The sequence below is a fragment of the Aspergillus ambiguus genome (genome assembly GCF_047715705.1).
Source record: "Aspergillus ambiguus strain CBS 117.58 unplaced genomic scaffold BDV59scaffold_38, whole genome shotgun sequence".
Lineage (NCBI taxonomy): Eukaryota > Fungi > Ascomycota > Eurotiomycetes > Eurotiales > Aspergillaceae > Aspergillus > Aspergillus ambiguus.
Window position 1 is genome coordinate 69,531 of NW_027395551.1, and position 20,721 is coordinate 90,251.

Below are 20,721 nucleotides of genomic sequence, written 5' to 3' on the forward strand. Positions count from 1 at the left end.
TCCTCCATATTCTAGTTAAATGTGACATACAATTCCAATCATATGAGTTCGTGTGGTTTGCCACTTCTTTCCATCATCAATTATAGATACCCTTCAAAGATAGTTTAGATTTAAGGAAGCTTCATCGAACCCATACGTGGCATATTGCAAGAAGTAGCAGGTCTTTGGAACTTTTGGTGGAGAGGTTAGGGTTATGTACATAGAGGCGGTTGTGGTCCTCCAATTCTGGAACGCCCGGTATTATTTGGCAATTATAAATACAGCACGCACAAGCTTCACAAAATCTGGAAAAGAAAATAAGGTATATACGTGACGCAGACTAGGAACTAAGGATCTGATTTGCCCTCTGTAAAACCAACCGTTGTCCACGAGTCAGGCCAGCTTCGTTCGTGTTCCATTTATCAAGTCCGAAGGCCTGCAAGCCTAAATGGCTGGCATACTCGGGTATATCTGTCACCAATGCTCGGCCCACATGCTTGCTTTCCCCCTTGCCTCCAGGAAAGTCTGGCGGAGGTACTCCAGCCAGAAAGTCGGCTTTTTGGCGCCCGACATAATGTGCGTTGGCTTCGGTGGCTGGACATGCTGGGATGTAAAGCACACTCGAATCCTCGGTCCCATTGTGCATTTTGTCAACAGAGTGGATTGCTGTCGCGCTCAATCATTAGTTTATTCACTTTCGTAGTTAATTGATGGGGCCTCACTGCCGCAGTGCCAGGCGACATAGTCGCCGGGGGCAATATTGGGGACGTGCACCATAGTTCGGTCCAGCGCCAAGTGAGGATGAAGAGTTGTAGTAAGCTCCTGGGCAAATCCCTGAGTAGCACCTTCTAATTTGCTGGTTTGGTTCTCTTCTAATCTCCAATTGCTCGGATGAAGGAAAGTATCCATTGCAATTCGCGAGCAGGTGCTTGAAGGGGAGTAAATAGGCTCGAAGAATGGTCTCAGGAGAATGTATGCAGTGGCCATGGAGAGGAGAGGATTAACCAACAAGGTTCCTTCTCTTGGGCCTGTGTGGGACATACTCAGCCATGCCTGGAACATGCGAAACATCGAACACGCTCCAGCTCCGTTGTAAAGATCTGCCTTTACTGGCACCCGACAACTGGCCTCCCAGGGGTCATATTCCTCCCAATTTCCCTCCCAAATACTGTCATAGACGTTTCCACGACCATATCCGTTGTCCTCCCAGCGCTCGCAACCACCTCCATCTACATGCGGACCCAGTGCAAATCCGGCATCGCCAGGTTGCCGAATGCGAAGTCTATCAGCGTAGATAAGTGGATGAGAGGGCGAAATCATGGCGTCCGGATTATCCGAATGCCAGAAGCCCATTAGAAACCGTTGTGCATCCAACACATTGGGATGTGTGCGGGCCCGCATCTGGGGCTTTGACCAATATAGTTCGTATACTTGGGGGTCGTGTGGAGGGTAAGCTGAAACTGGTTAGATTGATCGAAGCGTCTCATGGTAAAAGACTGAGATTCGTACCTTTCGTTCCCGGATTGGCTCTGGCATATGATTCAATTTCTTCTTTATAAGCCCGTGCCTCATGCTCTGGGACTACCCCTCGTACCACCGCTACACCCCGTTTTCGGAGCTCATTTTGAAACTTCTTCGGCGCATTGTGGATATCCTTGAAGTCAATAGACGGGATGATATCCGACCCACGCTCTTCAATCAACTGAACTTCTTCGCGAAGTTGATGAAGAAGGCGATCCCAGCTAGCTTTGACTTGATCCTCACGTCCAGCAATAAGTCTCTTTTTCTGTTCTGCGAATCTCTGAGACAGGGGAGCGTTTTCCTTCCCGGATAGGGATACAAAAACTGAAGAGATATCACCTTCTTGCCGGGGACAGCGGGCAGAAGAAGACAACGACCTGTAACAATCCGAGTTAAGCCGGGAGATGCATCCACGGAAATTAACAGCCATGCGTGTGAGACCAGCCAAGTACATAGTTGGAGTGGTGAGATAGTGAGGAAAGAAGAGCTATGTAGGACAATCGTCACTGCTTATGATTGACAATCGATGGTGCTAACGATAGTTAGGGAGAGACTTGAGGGTGCTTTTATAGTCTTCTGGGGCAAATCTTTTCCGTACGAGTCTACCGAAAGAGCGTTCTGCATTTCGTGGCTATTTTGGATGTGCCCATATTGGAGAGATGTGGGCGGGTATGCTTCCTGATTAGGGTTGTTCCCGCCAGAGCGCCGCCAATGTGCCACTACGCAGTACACTGTGAAATGACCCATAGATTGCTGTCAAGTACAGCTGCAAATTAATTATACCGACATAATATATGAGTCTTGTTGCTTGTCCTTCCCTTTTTCGTTGGTCGGAAGAACGTGGCGACTCCCTTCTGAACTCCAGCGTCTCCACTCCATAGTATTGGAGACCTGTCCTCCAACTATTAAATTGCTTACGCAAGGTAAGCATATTTGTAATGGGCGTTAAGTTGTTTTATACCTACGGTAGGAGGGGACTATTTGCTGAATTGTGATTTTACCTAAAATAGTAGTATACCCGCTGTCGGGACATACAGAATAGGCAATCGTTAGCTGCTTCGATATGGCGAAATAGCTAAATAGCAATGTAAATACAAAGCCCTTTAAAGGAAAGAACTATCTTCGAGTAAAAAAAAAAAAAGAAAAAAAAGTGAGCGAGAGAGAGAATAGATAAATTAAAAAAACTTCATTGCTTCGTACAATGATACAGAATTTTCTTGGGTATCCTTCCTCCGAGAAGGTGGTGCCAAGTTACTCCCGACATCAGGCATGTTCTCTATTCGGCTACACCTTATGGCTTTCTTGTTGGTTGGGGTAGCATGCCATCCCAGCTCTAAGGAGTGATAAGGTGCACGGCAGTATCCCGCCAAGCTGCTTTGGAAACATTGTAGATCCATTTCCACACGCGCAGATCTTTACGGAACCAGTTGACTTCTTAGACCGACTCCTCTACCATCATTCGGTGTTCATCAAACATTGTACCTTAGGGCTAGTAGAGATCGTGCACGGAAAGGTAATTCTGGAAGGTCATTCCCAGCATATCGGGTCTCTATCAGACAGCTCAAAAAGGATCAAACTTATAAATTGTGCTTGACCTGAGAGTATGTCGTACCAAGTCTGATGTCATTGGGGTCATTGCTTGATAAACTCGGAATGTGGGCGCATTATAGGATTATTCTATGCCTCGTAGAATGCATAATCAAGAATTAAACCACTGATCCACCTTCTTTGCCAACGCCACGCAGCGATTGTCCACATATATCGTATAATAATGTGCTGCACACACAACTAATCCTCCCAGAAAAGCCCCTGTCGTCCACCAAGTGACATGAAACCAAAATGGATCAGCTCCCAAGGCCTCACCACTACTCCCATACTCCTTTCCGCTCAACGCCCGGTAGACAAAATCTCGCAGCGGGTTCCTCAAAAGCTGATAGATAGTTTCATGTAAAAGATACAACGCGAAGGAGATTTTCCCCAGGTATTGGACTAGGCGCGTGTTGAACGGCCGTTGCAACCGCGGGAATTCTGCTATTGAGTAGACAAGCATAGCTGATCCGACTGATTTCCAGCACCAGTGGTATATGTCCCACTTATCTTTCCAACGTGCGGGCTGGAGCACGGAAAGAAACTGGTATCCGGGTGGCAGGTGACCGTCATTCCCGAGGCAAAGGAGATAGTAGCCCACAAGAAAGATGCATGTGACTCCTATACGTGGGAGAATCTTACGCATCCGCAAATTCAGACTTTTCTTAGCGCGGCATGAGCCTCGAGTCAGGGATGAGATGAACGGCCGGCTTGCCTCGTCTTCGTAGTCTGTCATTTCGAACTCGGTATTAAAATCCTCTCTCGTATCTAGAGAGACAGTAGTTGCTTTCTCGGCCAGCCAGAGCCCCCATATGAAGCCGAAAATGTCCCAGTTGCCATACCAAAGATAGAATGCTGCTATACCTGGCAGTACGTAAAGCCTAGACCTCGTCCGCCACACTGAAAGGCCGGTAATAAGGAGGTAAACAACATTCGATCCTCTAAATTCTAGTGGCATGGTCCACAACTGGCCATTCAAACCGCCACGATACTCGAATGCGATTATATTGATACTGTCAGCCATGTAGCCGAATAGCCATACTATGTGGGCCCAAGGAGCTGTCCAGGGTGGGGGAAGGCTAGCCAGAAGGCCTTTGTCAAATGACCAGTGGTAAAGATTGAAGAAGAAGAGGAGCTGGGCAAGGCCGGCTGTCACTAAAACTGGGAGGTAGATGCGAAAGGCTCTTCGCACTATGGCGGATGAAACTCGTCGGATGAAATCCGGGCCATTTCGGGCCTTTAGGAGTCCGATAGAGATAGCGTAGCCGGAGATAACCATGAATAACGTCACCATGCCATGCGCAGAGAAGAGGATCCGGATGGGCGGTAGTTGAACTAAGTGGCGGCCCTGGAGTGCATCAGTCCAAAAGGAGACAAACGGATGCCATATGTCGCTCATGAAAAAGTGGTCAGCTGCGACGATGGCAGCTGCTATACCGCGAAGGCCGTCTAGCCATTTTGTCCGCTCCATCGTGGAGCAGATAGATGTCTGCTTCGCCGTCTCTGCTTTCTGTTCTTCTATGCTGTGTTTCACGGAGTATGAAGGTATGAGCGTCGTTCGAGCACAAATTTCTGTCTCTGGCTCTCCCTCCATGTCAGCTTTGATATGCCACGTCCCGTTAGGGTAAAATGGCATCCTTCGCTCAAGATTCCTCGTACCAATCACGGTCCGCTCTATGCGAGAAAATTCTCGATTCAGGCTTAGGCGGTCTGCTTCCAGCTTAGCGTCGACCTGATCTAAAACTTACCAAATCGAGTTTGTTTGTCTGGATCCACAGCGATTAATATTGGATGTCGAGATTTAGGAGCCGCAGGATAAGCGTTAAAGGCAAGGTTTGTATATGTATTTTATAACCATATAGCGCATATAAATGTCAATATTGCCTGGTGTTACGTTCCAAACCCTTGGTAAAGAGAGATAGCATAGCGATCTTATAATTCTGACATTCCCATCCGGTAATACGCTGTATACCGTATGTATCTGATTCCGGAAAACTACGCATAGTTAACGAATTCCTGCTAGTTCAGCTCAGATAAATCATTACATTATGAATAAAGCTAGTATTAAAATTATGCGGATGGCTGCCTATGGTCCACTTGGATCCACCACCACTTAATATCCTGAACCTTGGTCTAAGCGGAGGACCAAGTGTCCTACCGTACGCAGCACATTTCACCATTTTTCTTCTGTGCCTTCCTCTCTGCCCGCGAGTGTCAGGATTTTAGTTTTTTAGCCTCTCTTTTTTTTTCTTTTTTTAGTTCACACAACATATCAATCCTTTCAGAATCCTAACTTTTGCTCCAGTGTTAAGAGATCCTGCTATTGGTTGATATGGCTGGGGAAATTGCCCTGCAGATCGGTAGAAGTAGACCCAATGAGAAACGGTGCAAATCCCTTTTATTTCCACTATGTAGAGCTTACTGTAGGATAAGCCTTCTACGATCGGCTACTTCGCTTTCTGTCAGTTGCTTTTTAGGCCACCTATGATCGACTCGCCACAACTTGCTATGTGATTTGCGAGGTAAGGTCGCACTTCAACCGAATACGGACTTCGCGGAACTGCCAGAGTATTCGTATTTCTTCCTTGGGAATTGCTGGCTACCATGATGGAAGGCCAGAGGAGCCATCTCAGCGCGACAGGCAGTCGAAAAAGGGGCAGGTCAGTACGGGCAGGGTTATGCAAGAAGTTCCATCCTCGCCCCCGAGTGGACGATAAACCTCAGGATTGGTGGTTTGCCTCGACCGCGATCCCTCTTATTGCTGCGACCACGGCACCCTTTGCCAATGTCATATCTATTGTGGCTCTTGTGATGTCGTGGCGAAGTACATTGCACTTTGATGAGAAGACGAAAGATGATCTGCCTCTTCAAGTTCCTTACGACGACCCTCATTGGTAAGGACAGCATATAGACCCTTTAGGACAGCCACCTAATTATAATTCAGGGGAATTGCACTCAACGCCACATCTCTTGTCTGTGGCGTGGCTGGCAATTTGTTTTTACTCTGCAATTTCACTGGTGCAGTGCGGTACATCATCGCGTTGCCCTGCTCAATTGTCCTGTGGTACCTGGCCACGGCTATTGTAAGTGCCTAGTATATAACGAGACTCAGAGTAATATTTGCAAACTAACATTTCCAGCTGATCGGGGTCACATCAGCTATACACATGTATATGCCTCCCACGCTTCCGCATCAAACATATACGCAGGGGTTCTGGTTTGCAGTCATTGCAGCAGTTCTCTATTTTGTCCTGGCCCTGATCCTCACGGTTAATTTATTGGGGTATTTGTTGGGGCACTATCCCCAGAAGTTTACACTCACTGATAGTCAACGGACTTTGATCCTTCAAACAACAGCATTAGGTGTTTGGCTTATTGTTGGGGCAGCGATTTTCCAAAGGCTTATTGGCCTCAATTTTGGGGATGCTTTGTATTTCTCTGATATTACAATCCTCACGCTTGGTTTTGGTGATATCACTGCTACCACCCCGGTGGCTCGAGGGATCATTTTTCCTTATGCCGTTATTGGCATTATTATGCTGGGTCTGGTGGTCGGAAGTACTAACCGCTCTTTTCATGAGGTCCAGTATAACAATGTCATTCGGAAACGGATGGAGGAAAGAAGAAAGGCCCTAATCAAACGCTCCTCGCCTACGGTGGACACCGAACATCCTGACGAGTGCAATGCGGATATTGCACCAGAAACGCCGGGATCTCGCCAAACGCGGCATAGAAGCAGATCCTTCGCATTCCGGATGATCATCGCTCTCTACCAGAAGGTGGTCGGCCAAACATCAGTGATATCAGTAAACACGGAGCGCGAGCGATTTGATGCAATCCGTATCATTCAGCATGAAACTGTCCGGTTCCATCGATGGTACAGACTTACCCTGAGTTTGATCGCGTTCGGGCTAGTATGGACTTGCGGCGCCGCAGTCTTTTGCTCCTTGGAGGATGACCTCACCTATTTTTCTGCTCTGTATTTCAACTTTGTCTGTCTGCTGTCTGTAGGATACGGCGATATCACTCCCACCACCAACGCAGGCAAGGCCTTTTTTGTGATCTGGTCATTGATAGCCGTTCCAACCATGACAACGCTCATTTCTGAAATGAGCGACACTGTCATTGCCGTGTTTCAACACCTGACGAATCTGTTTGCAAAATGGACGCTCCTCCCACAAATTGAGATCTGGAATATGACACGCAGGGATGCGCCATCTCGCCCACTGATAGTGAGGGTTCCGCCGATCCTGAATTTCCTGGAGATGGGTGAAGGCCAAGGTTTTGAACATCACGTTCAGGGTATCGGTGAAGAGAGGGCCCATAACGCTGCGCCCTCGGTGACGCTGGGAGGTTCGGCTCCACCATCTGACAAGGGATCAAGAGACATAGATTCAACAGGCTTTCACTTGGCCCGCAAACTGGTGTCTGCGGTCAGCCGAGCCGGGGCAGATGTGGCGAGTGGAACGCCGGGGCAGTATACCTACGAGGAATGGGCTGAATTCTCGCGAGTCATTCGCTCCACCATCCCTATCCTGGATGCAGACATTCCTCGCGAGGATGAGTACGGGGTCTGGAGCTGGGACTGGCTCGGGGAAAATAGCCCCATGCTAGCCTCCCAAACAGAGCCTGAATGGGTCCTAGGGCGGCTTTGTGAAAGTCTATCCCGATATATAGATGTTCTGGCATCAAGACATTCAGGAAAGGATAAAAAGAACAGTGGTTACGAATACGAATGCCCAGGTTCAAAAGAAGAATAATTTTTATCTCCATATTCCCGAGAGTTTACGAAATGTTTTCCTTCAATAATATCGACGTTTTTTTGCAAACCTCAAATAGAGCATGAACAATACCAGAGTACCCTCTTCAATGGGCGTAATATGGCAAAAGACGTGTTTTCTGCAACATCACATGCCACTAGATTGAGTCAAAAATGACAGGGTTGGGAAACTACCTGAACCGTGAAGACTCAAATACTTGCATATCTAGTTAGACCCCCATGGCTGATGAAAAATAATGGAATGCGGGATCTGGTGGATTCTTGTGTTTCCTTTTAAGCCCAATCTATTGGCCTCAGATTGTACGTAGGCCCGTAGAGGACGGCCACTCTTTGCAGAATACAACTTCTACTTCTCACGTTGACCATACCTATTTACCTTAAGGCATGAGTTCGCCGGCCTCTGTAGGGTACTAGCATCTCAGCCGTACGTGTCGCCCTCTATCTCTTCAATTACCACTTTGGCTCGCCTACTCGCAGTGCGTTATACCCTCATTCAAAAAATAGCAGGACGGCCGAGCCGCAAGTAGTTAGAGCAAGAAATGTCCTTCTCCCGAACACCGGCCTTATTAATTGATTACCATAGTGGTACCATAACGTAAACTAACATATGTTCTTCTTAAACACTCTATTTGAGGATAATAGCATTTAACAATGTTCCAGGTGGTTCGTTCTAGTAGATCAGAGACATAGAGCCCATTCACAGGTTTTAAAATGAGTGCAACATGGCTCATAAACAAAGATACCCGGACATTTGGAAACAAGAACAGGTCCTGAGAAAGGCTCAACGACCATATCCACCTCATAACTGTCGGTGTTCTGGATACCACATGTGGATACAACCACTATTGTGACCACAATGTTTGGCTGTCGGCAATCCGCAGACAGCAATGTTCGTTGATCAGCGACCCAACAATCGGTAGCACCGGTTCTTTGAGAAGGGCGTAATGGTCGTCACACTCCACAACGTGCATCGTCATCTGCGGACACTGTGTCTTCCACCAAGCGGCAATTGAGTCTTGTAGTCGCTCCGGCAGTGCCAAATATAGAACCCGACCATGATATACCGGCGGCGGGCGAGTATCACGCAGCACGCGGTTATGGCGGTGGTAGTGCTCCTGGAAAGATGTCATCGTGCGTTGCTCAACACTCAGTAGACTTAGTGCAGTATCTTGTTCTTGTTCCTCATGCACATTGTGAAGGCTCGTCGGAGTGTATGTGCCCGGGTCGAGAAGGAGGAGGGTTGCTGGGTATTTCTTGCGCTGTTTGTTCCATAGCATAGCCATCTCCATCGCGATGAGACCACCGAATGAGTAACCACCCACGATCAATCCGTGGCCTTTGGGCAGTTGATGGTTAATTTCTTGGAGGTACACACCGGCCCATGCAGTGAGAGATTCTGGACCCTGAGACGTGCCAAAGTAAGGATCGTCAACGAGGATCACATTAAACTTCGAATCGAGAAACGGAACCAGTGGCTCAAGGATCTTTGTTTGCGCGAGGAACGGATGGATAAGGACAACGGTCCCAACACTGTTCTCACGTGCATAGACGTGCATGTACCCAGGTAGCCCACTCGGTCGCGTCTTGCCATGCTGGGCTGCTGTGCGGATCTTTTCAGCTTGGCTTTGGATTGTCGCTGACTGTCGCAGGTCACCCATGTGCAACGGCATGCTATGACGACGAAAGGCAGCGAGCAAAGTGATAGCACGCAGGGAATCGCCCCCTAGCTGAGCGAAAGACGCATTGATATCGATCTGCTCTTCTGATAGGCCTAATACATCCGCCCAGTGTTTGGCAATCTGCGCCTCAATTGTACCTGGAGCAGGACGGGTTATGCTCGTCAGCTCTGTAGTGACACTATCCGCCCACTGTCGGTATCCTTCCTGCGCTAGCCGAGTGACAGCTAGGAGATCGGTCTTTCCACTTGATGTCTGTGGGAAAGGCCCACTACGGAGTTGCACTTGGGCTGGAACCATATATTTTGGAACGCATCTGGCAATGTACTGGGTGATCTGCGCGGTCGTGAGTTGCGGTTGATGGAGAGCCGCATCCTCCACCTGGACAACTGCCACCAAGGCTTCTGTGTTATTGCCCTTTACCTTGCTTACAACACATGACTTGACTAAGGGATGTGTTTCGGCGGCTGTCGTGATCTCGATCGGGTCAATGCGGAGTCCTCGAAGTTTCATCTGTCCATCCATACGATCCATGTACTCCAGAGTGCCGTCTCCACGCCACCGGACTAAATCGCCAGTTCGATACATGGTGTCCCCCGCAGAGAATGGGTCCGGGACAAAATGTTTGGCAGTCAGCTCCTCATTACTCAGATAGCCGCGCGAAACCTGCGGTCCTGCGATGCAGAGTTCACCCACGACACCGACCGCGACCTGCTCTTCAGTTCCTGGTCGAAGAACATAGATGCGACTATGGCCGATAGGTTTTCCAATAGAAAGAAATGGGATATCCACTAAAGGAGAATTCTCTGGGCCCTGGAGGATGCACGCCGTTACTTCAATGGTAGCCTCCGTAGGGCCGTAGCCATTCCAGACAGTTATTTCCCGGGGGATCTGTGGGAGTAATTCGCGGCGAAAAGTTTCACCTCCAAAAACTAACGTACGTAAATGCGGGAAATCCAATTCCCACCGGCATATACTATCGAACAGAAATGCGCCAAGTGTTGGCGTCAGAGCCAGGTGAGATATGACAAGATCACTGAGCCACTGAGCCAATTGGGCCATCAGACGGCTGCGACGCACCAAACATAGACGCGCACCGTTGCACAAAGTAGCGAAGATATCTCCAACTGATGCATCGAAAGTATATTCAAGAAGGGATAGGCGATTAGTCGTCCACGAGCAATCAGTGCTACCGGCTCGTGCTTGTAGGAACGAGGTGAGATTGCGATGCTCGACCATAACACCCTTGGGGACACCTGTCGACCCCGAGGTGAATAAGACATAAGCCAAGTCACTGGGTGAAACGATGGGTAACATGTTTCCAGCGGTTGTACGGTCCATCTGGGACAAATCCTCTACTCTCCAGAGGGAGCATTTCGCATCGCGGCAGACGGTATGAAGCTTAGCCCCGCAGGTTTCACCATCCCAGATCACTATACGGGCATTGGCTGCCCGGCAAATGGCTGTAAGCCTTCCAATCGGATGTCCAGAGTCCAGTGGGACGTAGGCTGCCCCGGCCTTAAGGACTGCGAGTATGGCAATAACCATATTAGGGCACTTGTCAAAGCAGATAGGAACAAGGGGCTGTGTCGAAAGGGGACCCCCATTGCTTTCTTTCATAAATATGGCGCGAATAGCACGGGCTAGGTGCGTACTCATTTCATCAAGCTGCTGGTAGGTAATGAAATCTTGCTGTTCAAACTGCAGGGCGATCTTCCCAGGTGTTTCCTCTGCGTACCTACAGATAACATCATGGATGCACTGTCCTGAGACATAGTTGGCACGAATTGGCGTAGTGGCAGCAGAAAACACTTGCAGCATCTTCCGCTCCTCGGAATCAATGAGTTGGCTGGGTTCCACAGGCAGAGATACCGAGCGGATGCTGGTACTCATGATATGTAAGGCCCGGACGAAATGCCGACCAACGAACTCGACATCCTTAGGGGACAAAACATCCGGGTCATAGGTACAATGAAATTGCATTCGCCCCGTTGATTCATGGCAAAATGCTTCGACGACCAAGGGAAAGTCCACACGGCCTGGATCGCCACGTTGACTCACAAAACACTCGGGGGAATTAGACCCTTTACAGGCCTCAGCGGGCGCCTCCGACGCCTGCTGATACACATAGAGGACCTGGAACGGAACCAGATCCGGGTGCTCGCTCTCCTGACGAATTGCGGCTAACCCAAATTGTTGATGAGACATAGTGTCGGCATACGATTCCGCAGCCAACTTGACAATCTCGTGGGCGCACAAGCGTTCGTTACGGTTGTTCGTTAAGCGGATGCGGACTGGATGTGTAGCAATACAAGGACCAGCGACAAAACCTCCGAGGTGTCGTCCGCTCGAAACTTCGCCCAGGACGACATCGTCCGCGTTGCTATGTGTAGCAACGACCAGAGCCACAGCAGCGCGGCCAAGTGCAGCTGGGGTGGTATGGAGTTTACGGGCAAGAGTCCCAGCGTTGCCCACCCATGAGGTTGTCATCACTCGAGGGAATCGTTGGCCACGTTCTGCCCCTTCTGCTGGGGAGGAGATCGGCCACGCCGCTATAGGAGCTCCTTGAAGATAGAGCTTCCAGAATGACTGGCTCAGTGAGCGATCCTGCGTTTGAAGCGTGCGAATAAAGGCAGAGAAAGAGACGTCACTCCTATTGTCCTGCGGAATTGGGCAGCGGCCGCAGGCAAGAGAATACGCGTTTGACAGTCTCTTTATAATTTCTGAGAGATATGCTCCGTCGTAGAGGGCGTGATGGATTATTAGGACTAGTCGGCATTGTCCCAGTTCAAGGCCGTTGGTCAGTGATAAAGATACGGGGACGCGGCCCAGTCCTATTTCTGGCACGGAGCCGTCGGGAGAAGGAGCCCTGAGGCCATTAATAGTTGCTACTCGGCGTATTTCCTCTGTATCAGGTCGCAGAATAGCTTGCAGGAAAACGTTCCCTGCAATTCCTTGTGGTGGGGAGACCTGAATGGAAGGCAGAAACACTGTTCGCAGCATATCCTCCCTCTCCACAACCTCTCGCCATGCACAATTGAGGGCATCGCGGTCTAGATCTGCTGGGAGGCTTATGTACAGCGTCGCCCGATAGCCAGAACGCTCATTAAGTGCCATATCTGCAGACAGAACCCCTTCCTGGAACGGTGAACAGGGCATAACGCGCACAATGTCCGCAAGATCCAGACTCGCTGCCTGTACCGCAGCCTGCCAACCAACTACGGCTAATGGTGGTAACAGCGGTAGGCCTGGGGTTTCTGGATTCGTAGTAGAAATGTTGTCAGAGTTCATGGACTGAATATGCCCGGCTAGTAATGCCGGAGTCGGTGCCTCCATGAGGTGGCGAATTGATAAAGTGCATCCTAATTGTCGGGCAATCTGGAAAACTGCTCGTGTCGCCATTAGAGAGTGCCCCCCGAGATCGTAAAAGTTGTCGTTAGGGCCGACCGAGCATCCCAGAACCCTGGAGAACTCCTTGCGGATAAGCTCCTCCAAGTCATTGTCAGAGGTCCCGACTGGAGGCCCGTCCTCTGAGTCTGGGTTGTCTGGACTTACTTTCATCTGAGCCAGGGCTTGACGGTCCACTTTGCCGTTCGGGTTAATCGGCATGCGATCCAGGACTGTAATGATAGCGGGTACCATGTACGATGGCAGCTGCTCCATCAACTTCTTTCGTAATCGTTGCGCAGTGGATGATCGTGCAGTGGACGGCATGCTGCCTGGGCTCGATGCTAATTCTTGTGCGGAACGCCCATGGTGATCACTCGGAAATTGAAACCACGTCCGCGCTTTACCTTGGGCGGGCGGGATTCGATGGAAGATGGCATCAAAGGCGCCAAGCAGGGAGAACTGTCGTGCCCAACTGACTTCAACACGGAATCCTGTATCCTGTGCAAGCTGAAACAGATCATGAACGTCGAAGGCGGCTTGTGCATCAGCATCCTTTTTCAGTCGTTCCAACCAGTCGATCCCATCGTCATTTGAAAGCTTAGGAAGTGTCTCTACCACCAAACGCTCGTGTATTGTCTTGCGATGGGGGATGTTTACGAGGGCTAACAGTGGAGGTGACCTCTGAGATGCCTCCCGCAAAATCTCCATCAACCGAGCCTGGTTAATGTTCGATTCATGGACATCTATCCACTCTTGTTTTTCCAGAATATGCACGGGTGCGCTGTTTTCATGTGCGCGATGTATGACTGCGGCATAACGGTAACAGCTCAATTCATTGCATGCCTTCATATGCTTCGGGAGGATTTCGACATGATGGACGATGCTGGGATATTGGTCGGTAAGACTCATGAAGAAAGCCGGGTCAACCAGGAGCTCAGTTTCGGTGCGTTCAATTTCTGCCATTATACGACGCACATCATCAACTGTTGGATGGGTGCTATGCAGAGCTTTGGAGACTTGAAAATGGGAATATAAGGCGTAGGATCGCATGTCTCCAAAGAAAAGCGTTTGAGCCCCAAAGTCACATAAAAGAACCCTAATCAGTTCTTTCAAGTAATCAATGCTGGGAAAATACTGAGCCACAGAGTTAACAATAACAGTCTGAGGCACATGAGGAAGTGTGATATTTCGAAGGTCACTGGCTGCTGCGACGTGAAGTTGCACCTTGTCCTGCGCGTCAGGTCTGAGTTTACGAACAGCACCCTGCACAAAGTCCATCATTGAATCAACTGGATCGACGCCAGTATAGCTGATGCACCTATCAAGGATGTTGAATAATATCATACCGGAGCCAGTCCCAATTTCCAGTACATGACCAAGGTTTGAACCATTGCAGAACTGGGCGATCGTATCATCAAGCCATTCGTTCATCTCAGCTTTGTCTATATCCTTCCCGTTGTACATTGAAGTCCAGCCAAGAAAGTCACGTCCTGCCTGGGAAATATTGATGGGACTATTGTAAGTATTGGCTCCGAACATTGCTTTCCATAGTTGTTCATGCGCCCTTGTGTCCTTGTTGTAAACCGTATCACCATGCTGAACGCCATTCTGGCCATTGACTGTTTCCGATTGTTCTGTGACGAAGGCAACGAGTTGGCTTTCTTGATCGCTGTCACGCTTTTGCAAGACAACCACGGCGGTGTCTATATTTTCTTCTTTCTTCATGGTGTGCTCGATCTCTCCCAACTCAATACGATGCCCCCGTATTTTCACTTGGTTATCCATTCGACCAAAATACTCAAGCAATCCATCCCCAGGACGGTATCGTACGCGGTCTCCTGTACGATAGGCTGCCAGCTGACGGCCCTGTACTGTTATTGTTATAAAACGGTCCTTGTTTCGTTGCGGGTCAGTATACCCTCGGGCAAGGCCATCCCCTGTGACCACAAGCTCCCCAAGCACACCTAGAGGCACCAAGGACTGATTAGGATCCATTACATACGCACCGGACCCCGGAAGAACACGGCCAAGAGGAACTCCATTAGTACAAAGCTCATCCGCTGGCAAGCTATATCTGGTGCTGAAGTACGTATGCTCTGTGGGTCCATACCCATTGACGATTTCACCGGAGCCCATGAGTCTGCGCGCAGAAGTCATAGTAGTAGGGTCAGTTTTATCACCACCGACGATTAATGACTCAAGTCGGGACACTGTTCCTGGAGATATAGTTATGAGCTCCTTTAGGAGCGCGGGGGTAATGAAAGCAACACGGATAGCTTCACGTTTAAAGACCTCATCCAATGCTGTGTAATCTAGAATCGTCATTGAGTCAATACAAATAAGGGTGCCAGCGTTAAGAAGAGCAATATAAATTTCCCAATTTCCGGCATCAAAGGCCAGACTCGCCATATGAGCCACACCTTTGCCGGTTACCCCAGCGCTGCAGAGCTGTGTGGGCGGGCGTACGCGAGCAATAACGCCCCGGTGCTCCGTCATGACGCCCTTGGGCTGCCCCGTAGAGCCTGAGGTGAATATAATATACGCCAAACTATTGGGCGAAGGGCGTTGCTCCAATAATGGTGGGCTAGAAAATTCTGAACCCTCCCGTATTGCCTGACTCACTGGAATCATTTCCAGTTTATCGGCAGCGATTATGGGTAGGTCAACGTTGGCTCCTACCAGGAGTATATGCAGAGTACTCAGAGATGAGAAGACCGTTTGTACACGGGTGCTAGGCCATTTGTGATCCATTGGCACATACGCCAAGCCTGCCTTAAGAATCCCGACTATTGCCACAATCGCTTCACATGAACGAGGAGCAAGCACTGCAACGGTAGTTTCTGGTGATAGTTTGCGAGATTGAAGCCAATTAGCCAAGAATCTGGACTCGTAATCCAATTGTGCATATGTCAGTTGGCGAGAGCTGTCTTTAACGACCACGTGCTCTGGGTAGGAGATCACTTGTTGTTCAAAAATATCGATAATGCTGAAAGTGCGCGGATGGTTTCCTGGGCTTGTATCAATGAGCCCCATGGCTTCAAGTACATTGTATTCTTTTGTCAGGGGCATCATGTATATACGGGTCTGAGAATTCTCAAGTCCTCGGGCAAGGAGTTCACCGAATACCGACATTATCGCTTTGATCGTTGGAGCGGTATACAAATCACTCGCATATCGAACATAACCCCGGATGGCATTGTTCTCTTCGTACATACGAAGCTCCAGCTCAGACAGGCTGGGTTGAGTTTCGACCTCCTCGAATGATGGACTGTGGGGTTTCTGTGAGTGGAAAGCAAAGACCATGCGAACAAGTGAGTTCTGAACCGCCCGTTTCATACCGCGGTGGATGTCCTCTAACAAGACGCCAGAATGATCGAATGCTGCCTCCTGAACAGACCCCACATGCCGTACTAAATCCTCGAAGGAATCTTCATCGTCAACTTGTATCCGCAGACAGTTCATATTCTCACTCCCATCAAGAAAGAGTGTACCAATATTGGCGTCTGTCATCCCTGTCATACGATAATGAGTAGCTCGTAGGGAAGCTAAGAGAATCGTGGAAGGTGGGACGTTAGCAATCTGTGAGAACGTTTCCACTGCATTGAATTTCACACCATCGATGGAAAATTCGCGTGTCACTTTGACACCAGAAAGCACAGCAGGTCGATGACGGTCGTGCAGAAACTCTGCCGCCAGGCTGCCCTCCAGCTGCGCAGTCCAATAGTCCATACATGCCTCTTGTGATGCAGCATTATCCTCCAGGTCCTGAGGACAGTACAGACTAGTACTATTTGTGGCAGATAGTTTTTTACTAGTGCGGTCGGCAGCACATGCAAGTTGATACCAGTTGACATTTCCGGTGCCTGTCCGTGGAAGCCCGCTGGCAACCTGAATAAAGTGAGAAGGAACCATATCCCGTGGGAGGGCTCCCACCACATAATCCTGGATCTCTTTCATTGCGTGGTAGCAATCATTCTTCTTGCGCTGGTGGAGCTCGATCAATGCTAGCATAGACTCACCGGCCCATGACTCACCGCATATTACTCCACAGGCCTTCACAAGGGTATGTTGGCAAATAGTGGCTTCAATTTGCGATAGTTGAATATTTGTCCTACTATGACTTATGTTCGAGTTTGTTGTCACCAACTGGTTCTGGTCCAACGGGCCCCTATTGTCCTGGTGGATCTCACGGAGGAAGCAATCAAGCTCCATATCTTCGGTCCGGATATAGTCAACGACCTGAGAAAAATCGTATTTCGCGAGCTCAATACCTTGTAGCCGCTGTAATGTGTCGCAGAGAAAGCTGTGGAGAAACGCCATCTTTGTGTCCGAGAACCCCATCCGGTGGTAATGGAGATTAACCTCAAATGAATCTCCACACCACGGCATGAGTTCAATCAACACGGGAAAATCAACAAAGGTCTCACGGCCTGCCCAATCCCAGTTTCCGACACCTCGAGAGGGATATGATATATCAGTTTGGCATGCTAGGACCACTGAAAGTCGGCCCAAAATACAAGGTAGCATGGACCGCAGTTCCCCAGCTACGAAAGTATGGGGGATGTCGTTTGACGACCGTAGCGACTGGGCGATCGGCTGAAGCGGAACGCCTCGGTCAAAGCGGACCAGTCGTGGTTGGGTTGACAGAACAGGACCAAGAGCACGACGGTCATGCTCTGGGAGTAGATGTCTAGCAGACATCGTTTCGTAAAAGAAGGCTTCGCTGTTCCCCTGAAAGGCGCAAAGAGTGAGCGCAACTGCAAGCCGAGCCATCCATGCAGGAACCGCAGCTGCCCCATGCCGCGCGCCATATTGAGTCGGAACTGATCGATTTAAAATTTTGAGTCCCATCTCATGGCTCGGGGTGCTCATTTCAAGGGGCACTTTCACTGGCTGTAGCTTTTGGAACCGCTGCCGAAGACGAATCTGAATATCCGAGCTTTTCCATGAAGCTAACTGGCCCTCAATCGACATGATATCGGAGGTTTCACGCACCGAATCGGGTGTTTCAAGTTCTTGTTGGATCCAGCATAATAACTGACGCGCTGACGTGCCATCTAGTAGAGCATGGTGGTAGCTGAAGCTGAGTCGACAAGCGCGTGAATCGGGCAGGGGAACCACGGAGACCCTCCATAACATGTGCCCATTCCACATATTGCTGGTTTTCTTTTGCTGTCCTTGAATGCGAAACTGTACTCTGCATTGCTTGTCGTGCTCTTCGACGGATCTAGAGATCCACAGAAACTGAGCATGTTGCTGTACGTAGTCCGGGTCAAGAACCGTCAACACTATCTCAACCCCCGGGTGATCCAAGTTATAGGAAATGACTGAGCGAAGAATCGAGTGCTTTCCCGCTAGGGTGCGAAGTGCACGATCAAGCTGACTCAGGCTAATGGGTTGTGGGATCGTAAAATCGTAGCGTTCGATATACAGTCTTTCATGATGGTCCATCGCGGTGGCGAGGATCATTGTTTGTTGCAAGGCCGAGGGCAGATGCACCGCTTGCACACTCCTGCGTGGGATTCCCATAGCCTGAAGGCCATCCAGGGTAGACGGCCAGCTGCCTGGATGCGCAGGGTAAGAGTTAACCGCAGTATGACCAACCATTGTCTTTATTGCACTCCTATGCAGAATTATCTTGAGAGCTGTTGCTTCTGCCGCAGGCACTGGAATTATTGATCACTATTTACACCATTCACCAGATTACAGAGACAATTCAACATTCCTCCTGCAAGGCTACATTACAGGAGCTGATTACCTCTAGCAAAGAGTGTCATGCGGGCTGAAAGCCATCGTTACACGGCAAAAGCTTTTGCGAGGGAGAACTCTAGTTATCATACGGATAATGTTCACTTGAAAATAAGTTTGGAGAGCCAAGGGCTTTTAAATCGCTCGACGGCAAGGGGTAGTAACAAAATGGCCACTTCTTTGTCGGAATTAGCAGCCACCAAATCAGGCTCGCACATTTAAAAGGGCAGTGGGAAAATGCTGTGAAGTGGTGAATACTATGTATAAGAAAAGGGGAAAGTCAATTTAGGTACGGGCCGAGGCTTAGGAATGTCTCATTGTGTGTTTGGTTACGATATAGGAGCCTGGTATGTGTCATGCATGTCCTCATACATACCAAGTTCAGTGAAGCTTATTCCTCTTCTGCAATTTTGTCTGCCTATTTGGACCCTTCCATTCCCACTCCAGCCACTTCATCGCAGGACCGCCAAGGGTTGATCATTTACCTTCGATGAGACTCACGATGCCAAAACTTTCTGGGCTTTACACTTCTGCATCGGGTCACATTTTGGCCAGCAATGAGCATGGTGACCTAATTGTCCTAGAGGTAAACGATGGCTCAGCTAGCATGCGGGCAGATGGTGAGTTTTGGCTCTGCCGCGATGATGGGGTAAGTACCAGCTCTTTCCAGGGGCTATATATTGAAAGTAATATCGTTCTCGTCAGCGGGCGGGCAGGCTTGGTAGCCTCGCTAAGGTTTAATTTGTCGCCTTTCCAAAATTCTTGGGCGTTTTAACTAACTGCTATCCAGGTCGTTCTGCGTCACGGTCGTGAAGCATATCATGTCTGGGTTGAGCCGCGTGGATTCAGCCATGGGAGCACCGAGGTTCGCCTTAAGCAGCATGATTCCTCCAGTTTCTTTGCAGACTCCTGACCAATTTCGTCTATTTAGTATGGATTGGTTGCCATCCGGCCGAATGAGAGATACAGCAATCGCTTCATAGAGATTAGCGCACACGGAGAGTTGCGTATTGTTAACAGTTGGACCGATCAGGCCAAATTCCAATGTATGGAACAGTCTATGTCTGGCAGTTCCCTTGTTGTTTGAACAGACACGATTGCAGTGGTTGGTTGGATAGACGGGTCTATGAGTATGGTGAAGAAGGTATTATACGCGGCGTGGTCCTAATAGGCTTCACGGAAACTAACCAGCCAGTTGTCTTAGCATTTATGACCTTATCTATCTCCTCTTTTAACTTCTGGAGCTGGGGCTACGATCGAACGAATGTATGCTTGTACATTTGGATGCTTTACTGACACTGATTGTCAACTTGCTTCGTAGACAGACTTCATTTATTCCAGCCACTTATGCTTGAAACCACACAGTTTTCTCTCCCTTGTTGGCTTGATTAGGCCTGGGTAACCCATTCTTGGCAGTGGCTCCTATGATTCGGACGGTAGACGCACAATACACTTCAAAAAGTACAAATTAAAGGGGTGTTGCACATACATTGATTGCCTGGTGGCTGTATTACCTGGAGAGACGGATGCGCGATTTATCAACCAAGGTTTGTCTATGCGTGGAAGAATTGTGGGGTAGCTTGAACTGTCTCATTTTTAAGCTCACGCCCGTTTTGAAGGATAGGCAGTGTCTCGCCACTAGTTCATGACAGGAAGGGAGCTGTAAGGGACAACGGGAATTTTTATATAGTAGAAGAGTCCGGCCCATCTTAAACTTTTTCAGGAATGAATCAGTACATAGCGGTGAGCCATTTGCTCAGAAGTAACACAATATCATTCCCCATAACAATTAGATCCACCCCTGGCACTGCCTCTGGGGTCGGCATAGAGATCTCGATCAAGGGAGAATCTCACAAGCCGAGTATAGAAGGAGTAGGATAATCTGTTCTGCCAGCATAATTTGTGCTACAAAATTGATATTCTTTTGTACAACTTCAAGCGTTATAGGGCGACTTGAGCCTGCTATAATCTACGAATATTAATTCTGTCCATTTGCAGTCTTGGTCTGGAAACACAACATCACAATCACACATCATCGCG

The 20,721-nt window shown here is 49.1% G+C and overlaps 5 protein-coding genes across 5 annotated transcripts; 2 read left to right on the forward strand and 3 right to left on the reverse strand.

Annotated features, from left to right (window-relative positions):
- Nucleotides 1-319: 319 nt before the first annotated feature.
- BDV59DRAFT_210063 (DUF1479 domain-containing protein) lies at nt 320-2,124 on the reverse strand (the record flags this gene model as incomplete). Its single annotated transcript, XM_073695520.1, has 4 exons — nt 320-645; nt 702-1,433; nt 1,489-1,877; nt 2,099-2,124. The coding sequence occupies 4 exons, from the start codon at nt 2,122-2,124 to the stop codon at nt 320-322; spliced, it is 1,473 nt and encodes a 490-aa protein (XP_073544534.1).
- A 1,031-nt stretch (nt 2,125-3,155) lies between these two features.
- BDV59DRAFT_185815 (acyltransferase family protein) lies at nt 3,156-4,722 on the reverse strand. The gene has a single exon (XM_073690918.1). It carries the CDS (start codon nt 4,679-4,681, stop codon nt 3,200-3,202), a length of 1,482 nt encoding a protein of 493 aa, XP_073544535.1. The 5' UTR covers nt 4,682-4,722; the 3' UTR covers nt 3,156-3,199.
- Nucleotides 4,723-5,694: 972 nt separating this feature from the next.
- Nucleotides 5,695-7,847, forward strand: BDV59DRAFT_210064 (uncharacterized protein; the record flags this gene model as incomplete). The annotated part of the gene is made up of 4 exons (XM_073695521.1): nt 5,695-5,981; nt 6,032-6,170; nt 6,228-7,440; nt 7,474-7,847. The coding sequence occupies 4 exons, from the start codon at nt 5,695-5,697 to the stop codon at nt 7,845-7,847; spliced, it is 2,013 nt and encodes a 670-aa protein (XP_073544536.1).
- An 862-nt stretch (nt 7,848-8,709) lies between these two features.
- On the reverse strand, nt 8,710-18,540 carry BDV59DRAFT_204968 (uncharacterized protein; the record flags this gene model as incomplete). The annotated part of the gene is made up of 1 exon (XM_073694558.1): nt 8,710-18,540. One exon carries the CDS (start codon nt 18,538-18,540, stop codon nt 8,710-8,712), a length of 9,831 nt encoding a protein of 3,276 aa, XP_073544537.1.
- Nucleotides 18,541-19,146: 606 nt separating this feature from the next.
- On the forward strand, nt 19,147-19,793 carry BDV59DRAFT_185816 (uncharacterized protein). The gene is made up of 4 exons (XM_073690919.1): nt 19,147-19,330; nt 19,387-19,416; nt 19,472-19,546; nt 19,613-19,793. The coding sequence occupies exons 1-4, from the start codon at nt 19,172-19,174 to the stop codon at nt 19,766-19,768; spliced, it is 420 nt and encodes a 139-aa protein (XP_073544538.1). The 5' UTR covers nt 19,147-19,171; the 3' UTR covers nt 19,769-19,793.
- The last annotated feature ends 928 nt before the right edge of the window (nt 19,794-20,721 follow it).

What these genes read in the sequence shown, in the direction of transcription:
- BDV59DRAFT_185815 (XM_073690918.1), bottom strand. Translation starts at nt 4,681, where the DNA reads ATGGAGGGAGAGCCAGAGACAGAAATTTGTGCTCGAACGACGCTCATA.
- BDV59DRAFT_185816 (XM_073690919.1), top strand. Translation starts at nt 19,172, where the DNA reads ATGAGACTCACGATGCCAAAACTTTCTGGGCTTTACACTTCTGCATCG. An exon ending in GGCTTGGTAGCCTCGCTAAG is followed by an intron (nt 19,417 to 19,471) that starts GTTTAATTTGTC and finishes ACTGCTATCCAG; the next exon opens with GTCGTTCTGCGTCACGGTCG. An exon ending in TCAGCCATGGGAGCACCGAG is followed by an intron (nt 19,547 to 19,612) that starts GTTCGCCTTAAG and finishes TCGTCTATTTAG; the next exon opens with TATGGATTGGTTGCCATCCG.